General features: G+C 44.2%; 1 protein-coding gene across 1 annotated transcript in view; it reads right to left on the reverse strand.

Moving 5' to 3' along the window:
• Positions 1-4,731: 4,731 nt before the first annotated feature.
• Positions 4,732-9,295, reverse strand: part of LOC106815115 (doublesex and mab-3 related transcription factor 3, truncated-like) — a 7,848-nt gene continuing 3,284 nt past the window's right edge. Inside the window, exon 2 of the mRNA XM_014819542.1 lies at positions 4,732-6,729. Coding sequence (XP_014675028.1) covers positions 5,882-6,729 — 848 coding nt within the window. The 3' untranslated portion in view covers positions 4,732-5,881. The remainder of the gene's footprint in view (positions 6,730-9,295) is intronic.

Genomic DNA, 9,295 nt, shown 5'->3' on the forward strand with positions numbered 1-9,295 from the left:
GACACACACACGCGCGCACACGCCGCACGCACCGGCACACACAGTTATCCTACCAGCAGCACACACACAATCAACACACACACACCACAGGCGTACACACTGAGCACACATCACCACCACAACACACACAAACACACCACAGGCCCACACAACACACCACACATCACACATGCCTCAACCCACACATAATTCAAACAATGCTATTATTCGTTGTAGTTAATACGAGGTATGCAGGCAAGGCTCTATATTATTTCAATATCATCCACGTTCGAAAGTTTGATCTGCGCAAGAAGTATTTGCTTAAGTGATACGAATGGTATAATTCGATACATAGTTTATACCCTGTTTTAAGCAACAAAACGCCTCCATCTGCATCTATATATATATATATATTATTTATATATTATTTATTTATAGATACATGTGTGCGTGTTATTTGTTTGCTGTTTTGTGTGTGTGTGTGTGTGTGTGTGTGTGTGTTGTGTGGGTGTGTGTGTGTGTGTGTGTCGGTGTTGTAGTGTGTGTGTGTGGGTGTATATGTGTGTCGTTGTGTGTGCATTGTGTGTGTTGTAGTGTGGTGTGTGGTTGTGTGTGTGTGCTGTGGTGTGTTGTTTTGTGTGTGTGTGTGTTGTTGTGTGTTTGTTGTTGTGTGTGTGTTGCTGCGCATTTGTGTGTGTGCACGCATGGGGTGGGGGGGGGAGTGTTATTACCTAGTCGGTTAATTACTATTGTGTAGTAATCTACGGTCAAGCAAAAATACATACTTAAAAGAAAATAACGGTGTATCTAAATCGTACAAGCCATACCACAGAACCGTGAAAGTTTAAACCCGAAGAGAAACCTTGAAAAATGAGAACCAAACTAACATGCCCACTTATATCAAAATAAGCACGCGTGAATCAATCGTATAATCGCTCGACATTCTTCGACTCAGCATAACAGGGTGCTAACCAGCGCAGATTGCATCTAGCCGGGACCGTTGTGCTTTGACTATATGGGTTCGCCGACTAGTCTGTAGTAGACGGCATTTTGTCCGAAAAAAAAAGGTAGAGAATCTTCAAAAATTAGGACCGCGATTTTGGCGGAAAATAATCCTGTTGAATAATTTTGCACTTTTTGCATGTTTTGTTGGGGTGGAGAGATGAACATCGCGGGGGCGAAGGCGTCAGGCAAGTCGATATAGTGGGGCAGATCATTAAAAAAGTCGCAAAATCAAAGACATGACTTTTCCCCCAAAGGCGGATTTTGAGGATTTTCTCCGTTTTTTTCCCAGGACCAAAATGCTCTACTAAAAGACTAGTAACAAGACCATATACAAACACAATCGACCGCCTAGATCAAATGCATATAAACTTTTGGTATATGGTGTTCTAATACACATCCCTGGCTCAATCTGGTGTAGGAAATACCGATTTTTTTCCCCGGTCAAAATACCGCCCCAACTATAAATGAACCCGTGCGCGAGAGATGTTGCCCGTAGAGCGCGGCTTGCTACCCTTCGTATCCTGCGCTGGTGCCAGAGAGCACGCACATTCGAATTGCCCCGCTCAGTTCCGCCTGATCGAGCCACATGTCACACGAGAACAATTGTACCGACCGCACTACTGTCCAATTCATGCCGCCCTCACTTGCTGGCGCATGCCCGTATCGTACGGCCGCGCCGAATGTCCTCGGGCTGGTAACTTAAAGACTGGCGCGCCATGGCACGCGAGCGTGCCCGAATATTCCGCTTTCCTGCGTTGAGGCAAGTCGGTCGTGTGATGTGGGGTGAACCACACAACAAACGCATCACATCGCACCACAGCGTACACGCACACCATGTACACACACACTCACACACGCACGCACTCACGTGCGCGCGCAAAGAAACAAGTACACACCACAACACACTGCACCCCGCACGCTACCTACCGCATGCACGTTCGCCACACTACATCACATACACCAAACGCCCACACACGCACACACGTACACGCACGACGTCACGCAACCGCCCCCAACCAACGTGTCGCCGCACACATACTACACAACACACGCACTACCACACAGCAACCTCCGGCGACTAGACCGCACGCGCCAATGCGCACGGCCGGCCCGAAGCCGGCAACGCAACACGACGTCCGCGTATATCTACACAGGCACACGCCATCACACACGCAACACACGCCACGGTGCCGCAATCACACGCACACACGCAGTCGACAGCTGAACGCTGAGCGAAAGTCAACAAGACGAGCGGCCCGCCCGATATCAAGAGACCGCTGCGTAGGGAAGTCGTATGTAGAATGACTGTGTTATAGGGCAGAAAACAGTCGTAGTCTACATCTACACGTCAGTAATACTTACGTGAAATAAACGGATCGAATCGCGGAATAACGTCGCCGTGTCGAAGACGGGCGCAATCGATGAACGCGCTGACGTATCGAGCTCGTGCGGGCGTTGCTGTGCTAGTCGGAGAAAGGGACGACTTTAAAATTCGCGCGACGGACTACGCAAGATTTTGGTGTCCGCGGCAGACGGCGCCGACAGTGGCCACGGCCCCTATGCTGTGGCGACGTCGCTGCGGGTGGATGTTGTCGTGAAAGACAGTACCATGCCCTGACTGGTGTTGTGTGTTGGCAGCTTTGGCTTATGCCTGGTCATGGTAGTCAAATCCGGGGTCATCGCTCTTGCGTAATGGTGTTTCCCGATCCTGGAGTCTGGGGGGGGCGGGGACGTGCGTGGAAGCTGCTGAAGCAGATTGCAAAGCCGGAAAGTATTTTGATGCCTTAATATGTACACAGCAGATATCTGTTACCCTGCGCCGCGCGCTAGCTCATTGCCGCAGGCCGTCGCAGAATGGACCACAACATAAACACACTATAAAGACGTCATCTTATGTCTGTGATGTATTATTATTTAGTACGTAATGTTTCATTTATCAGACAATTCTAGTAGAGCATATTGGGCGGTCGTGCAGACGTTTGTTCTTTTCGATTAGCAATACCCTCTGCTCATCTAACTCTAAACTTGCTACTTACCTACAATATTTCGGCCTACCCGCATCGATGTCTATACAGATCCTTGCTTTCGACTATCTCTTCGTATCTCTCATTCTCTCATCGCTCTCTCTGCCCATTAACAAAATTTTTCATTCCACTAATAATAATATATATATATATATATATATATATATATATCAAAATATTGTATTTCAATAATGTATTTACGCATATTTGTATTATACTTTGCCGAAATCGATGGCAAACGAATTATGGCGCTAACGATTGATGAATGGAGAATGAATATTAAATGTGATTTTGAAGAAAATTGAAGAATGATGATTTAATATTAAATATATTGATTTGTTGTAAAGCACGACGGAGAGCGAAAAGTGTGTACATACGTACGTGGTATTGTATCCGTACGTTCTGTGGATACCTGCTCATGTGAACGTGGTATCTCGTTACTGCGCCGATGTATGAACGTGATGCTATGTCTGCATATTACTTATGCAGCGATATAGCTTTGCAGACTTATCTACCAAATATATCTACCAGGGAGTTATGTCTATGAATCATACGCAAACGCATACGCAAATCTATGCATGAATCAGTGAATCAATGAATGGATCAATCAATCAATCAATTGAATCAATCAATCAATCAATCAATCAATCAATCAATCATCAATGAATTTGATCAATCAATCAATCAATCAAATTGAATCAATCAATGAATCATATGCAAATCTAGAATAAATGTACCTTATATTAGCAAACTGCGATCACTGGCGGACAGGAGAGTAACGGGGGAGAGAGGGGGCATCGCCATCTCGGTGAAATTATCTCTTCACTTTCCATGTTCAACCGCTATTAATATACGCGCGCACACAAAAACCGCTGTTTACACGCCATTAATATTCACGAAAAGACAGGAAATTTGCTGCAAACTGCAATAACAGCTGAAAGCCCGTCGGCTCGCGCGCAGCGAGCGCGTAGATATGGTTACTCGTACTCTGCACGCCAATTTAAATGCGCGCAATTTCATGTAAAATGGATGCACGAAGTCGATAAAAAGTGACAAATAAACGGCGAATATTCACGAGGAGGGGAGTTACTATGTATCTACGATCCCGTGAAAGGCAACTCTAATGGCGCGAGGGTTTGGTTTCTAATTGGGTCACACCCCCAGCCGGGTTCGGCCGTTGTGTGAGTAATTGCCTGCGTTGTGCGATGCGCTCGGCGCGCGCACAATGGTGAGAACGAGCTGAATATGGATGAGATTTGCGCGATGTATTCACGAGCTGAGATACGAAAACGATTCGGATTCACGATCGCAGTCCGGGAACGGTTTACGTCAAATAGATCGCGGCGCGGCGAGCTATAAGCACGCCCACTCGCGCGATCTGTTGCGTTTACGATGCGCGCGGGATCCGATTTTTCGATTCGAAGATTTTAAGCGAGAGGGAACGTGCGGATGTATTAACGACCGATTCATCCCGTGAACGAACGACTGGAGACCAAGACAAAGGGACGGACAGAAGGGCAGATGAACAGACAGATGCATGGAAGGAGAAAACTGAATAGAGAAAATAGGACTAGATGGGACGATGAGAGGCAGAATGTGAGGGATGGAGCCTAATTATATCTTATAAATTAGTATATCCGATTATGAATAATGGATAAATATTAGATAGAAAATAAACGGTTTAACGGTGCTTGTAGGCAACAACGTAAACGCTTAACATCCGTTATCATTATTTACATTTTAATACTACAGTAATATATTATATAGAATATACAGACAAAAAACATGAATTTAAACAAAGCGGTTTGCGTTTAGACATACCCAATAAACACACACACACGCAAAACGGCACTATGCGCTAACAACTTGTGACGATTTGTATATGGTTTTATGCGAAACAGCTGTCTTATTTGGCTGCTCTCTATTTTCATATGTCGTGGTGAGAGCTGAAGAAGGGAGCAAGCTTAACTCCCCATAACCGCCGTGCATCTGTCGATTTGGCTATAGCACAATGCCGGTTCTGTTTTAACAAGTGTTCCATATTTGTTAGGGCGTCATAAGTAATAATCCCATGCGTTGCCTCCAAAGAGGACTGATGCTAGAGCTTGCTATATTTTTAGAATATCTTCTGAAGACCTTCGGAGTTAGTGCAACACCTATTTATGTAAGAAGAAACGTATTCAGTTGTATACTAAAGTGCATGTGGTGTATAAGCTATTTTGTTAAATACGCATTATATTATAGAGTGCCGTGACTAGCATGGATCATATGTATTATGTACAAATGTGCTTAAACTCTGCGTACGTTATTCGTATCACCATGGTGTTTTCAGCAGAGGAGCTCGGCTGCAGATAATAATCGACAATACTTACAGTGTTTTATATTACAGATTCAGCGTTATGACGTCGTCTTGCTCTTTCAGCGTTACGCATCAATCAACAACACGAATAGAATTTTGTTAAATTGTTTCAGTACATCGTTGTCGTTCTCTGTGGATCTCGTACCCAACACAATATGCTAGAGACTACGCTGAGATTAGAATATATTCGTGTAATATACGCAGCACGCATCATACAAATAAGGTTTGCCATTTAGAGCGTATAGTCTACATTCAATATTAATTTCGTTATATTATGGCACGATAACTCCATATACGTTCTTGCATAGCATTCGAATCGCGTAACGTGAAAATACTCAACTCACACGCGTGACAACTATCTTGTGCGGGAAACGTCATAGGCGTATGTACAGACTACGGGCTATCTACATCTATGTATATATATATATATACGTAAATGTATGTGTATGTATATCTTTATAATTATGTCGATGTATATATCTATCGGTATTGTCTATAGTCCTGCTGCTCACAGTCAGTCGTCCTTGGAGTGATTCGAGCCGTCGTCCCAGCCATCAGAGTGCTGTTCAATGTCAGACGACCTGTCCTGGTCTTTCGGCGACAGAGGGCACTGCGTGCAGCCAGGCGGGCACGTCTGGCACGGGTGCAGCAGCAGGTGCGAGCTGGGCGGCACGCCCCCGTACAGGTGCGGCGTCGCCATGAGCTCCGGCCGCGGTATCCCCAGCTGCGGGAAGATCGGCGGCGTTCTCCCGAGGAGAGCGTCGACCGGAAATCCGGCGGGACGCGGCGGGAAGGCGTACTGCCACGCATGCGCCGGCGTCGGCATCGCGGACGACAGGGGCGTGAAGGCCGACTTGACGCTGCCGAACGGAAACTTGTTCATACCGTCGGCCATGACGAACGGCGTGAAGGCGGCCGCCATGTACGGATGGAAGCGCGTCTCCGCTCGACTACCGACGTACGTCGGCCCGGCCGGCGCTGTCGCCACCTGGTGGCTCGTCGACGACGCCGATGACGATGCGAGCATCGTGTCGCCGACGGACAGGAAGTGTTCGATCGCCTTCACCGGATCTCCGTTGCAGCCATGCAGCACCAGCTCCAGCACGGTCTTCTTCTGGAAGGGGAAGATGCGCTGGAGGATGTCGAGTGGCGAGAGGCGACCCGGGCGGAAGGCGGTCGGCAGCGCGCTGGCGTTGATCGTACCGCAAGGTGGCGGCGTGCTCGCCCGGCGAGATTCCTTCGGCGCGCTGCCGACGTTGCCGACGTCGGCGGGTTTGTCGACGTGCACGCGCGCCACTGTCTTCGGTTTGTTGGCGACGACGTCCTCTCTCTCTGGCGTGCGCTCCTCGTCCGACTTGCCGTCTGCAATAAAGCAATATGGCGGCGAAGATGTTAATATCGTGTCTATATTTCACGCTCGCAGTGTTTGATGTCGTTTGACGCATGTTGTTACCATGTTTGAAACGTTTGAATCTGTAAGTTTGTACATTGTTAGCGTACCATTTTAGTCATGTTTCTTCAATTTCGTATGAGGTTTGTGCTGCTCTATTGTGTTTACGTTTGCGCATATATTTATCATAGACAAGAAATTCTATATTTAGTAATGCAAAGGCACTTCATATGATTAAAATAATAGCAACACTAAAAGAGTTTTTATGAAATCCGGTTTCAACGCTAACGTAAATGTTTTCAGATATTGCGACGTTTTAAGCCACCTATATATTTATTTACATTAACTCGCAAAATTTCGTAATACCTCAAAAGTATCCATCTGTTGTCAAGAACTTATCACCGTGTGAACGTCCACAGGAAATACAAATTCAGCACGAAAACAAACAGTAACTATTTATTTTCTCGATGTGAGCAGAAATACTTTGATATTAACTCAAGACTAATAATTGGATATTGATAGCATCGAGACGTAGACATAGCACAGTGCGCGCATATACAAGATGGTGGAATGAGAATAAACAGTCACTGTTGGACGGTAGCAAACGTTACATGAACTCGATATAATGTATAATGTTAGAATAACAAATTCGACACACAGATGTTAACAGCAAGCGAATTGGCTTTCTTATTTATTAACGTAACCCGTTCCTTATTGATATTTGCAGGGGAAAAACAAATGTGTAGATTTATTTTGAACTATTTTAAACCCGGATCTATAGTTATATGGTCTGCATAAAAGACTGAACAAGTCTATCGTGCGTAGAACCGCTTATTTTTACTTCGCCTGTGTAGTTTCATGCAGGCAGTGCACTGTACGACGCACCCATGTAAACGCCCTGATTATATTTGCTTTCGCAACGAATACTATCAATTCGAGGGCAATTAATGTACACACACGTATGACTGTACTGTATTGCATTAAAAATGTCGTTTTAAATCTACCGACATCTTATCTCATATGTATTAGGAGTGTTTTGAATTGACACGGAATTTTTAAGATTGTGGGATGTATCAAGGACAATAAATGATATCTAAAAATAATTATAGGTTTACCTATATATCGTTGTAAACTATGTTATTAAATTGTAAATGTAAATCAAACCGTTATCGTTGTGTCCAACAGCTGAATACATAATCCTCGTGCTGTTATCCATATATGATATGTACATACGCATACAATTATTAACATCAGCGTGTGTAATATGTCTTCATAACATCTTCATAACGTAACTGCTAGTGACACGTAGTGACTTCCGTTCGACTATATAAACATCATATAAAACACATGCAGGTGTAAAAATTTCATTTCTTTCCATTTACCATACGCTTAAAAATAACTGCAATTCAAGTGGCCATATATCATCGACATTGCATAGACTTGCCACGAATTGTTCTATACTCACGAAGTCTGATTACATTGCATCGACGATACAAGTCTGCGGATGAAGACGAGACATGAGTCTGCGTGACAGAATGAAAGATCGCATGGTGGAATAAAATACTGCATTTGATTTCAAGAAGATATTTATTAAGATGTTTTATGTGATGCTTGACAGGAAAATAGTACTCATTATGACAATTATTAAGTAGGCTGTTTGGTGTGCTAATAAAGCATAATTAATATTATTCTTATGAAAATTATAGTAGTTTTACGTAAATTTAATGGGATAAATAGCTGCATGGTTACTACCATACAACGAACATTCAGGAACATTTTGCAACGTCACTAAAACGAATGCAGGCATCTAACCTGGGTTGTTCATTCTGTAATAGTATTTATTATGATAATATCATCGTAAAATCTCAATCAAAAATACGCACTAGACTACAAATATCTAGGCACACAGATTAAATGTAGCGGACTGTGTCTTGTTTATATTATATATAAATATATATGTGCGTGCGTGCGCGCGTGCGTGCGTGTGTGCGCGCGTGTGTGCGCGCGTGCATCCGTGTGTGTGCACATAAATGGGCGCCGACAATTATCTTCTTTATAAAATCCATCAACATTTGTTACCGAGCTCCCGTTGCTGTTACAGGACGTTGATGGATCACGTCTACCGCGGTGTATATTAATTAATACGCTATGGTCAATACCTTACAAAAGCAATCGTGGCTCTCGTGATAAATTTGTGTTTATTCATATACTAACATACATTACTCGAGATACTAACGTATGTTTACACCTGCGTCAAGTAAAAGCGACAAGCGGGCCTGCCCATTTCTGCTGTTACCTGGCGTGTTTCATGTGTTTATTCAGCCCGTGAGTTAATAATGATAGAGATACAATGAACACGTAATTACGGTAATATTAAACGAGAGAACTTGCATAATTTATATTTACAACATTTACATTTACATAACAGTACATTTACATTTTTTATTTCAGGCTGCGCGGTCACGCACACGCACACGCACACGCACAAGCACACACACACGCGCACGCGCACACGCACACGCACACGCGCACACACAA

The sequence above is a fragment of the Priapulus caudatus genome, unplaced genomic scaffold, assembly GCF_000485595.1.
Source record: "Priapulus caudatus unplaced genomic scaffold, Priapulus_caudatus-5.0.1 Scaffold1045, whole genome shotgun sequence".
NCBI lineage: Eukaryota > Metazoa > Priapulida > Priapulimorpha > Priapulimorphida > Priapulidae > Priapulus > Priapulus caudatus.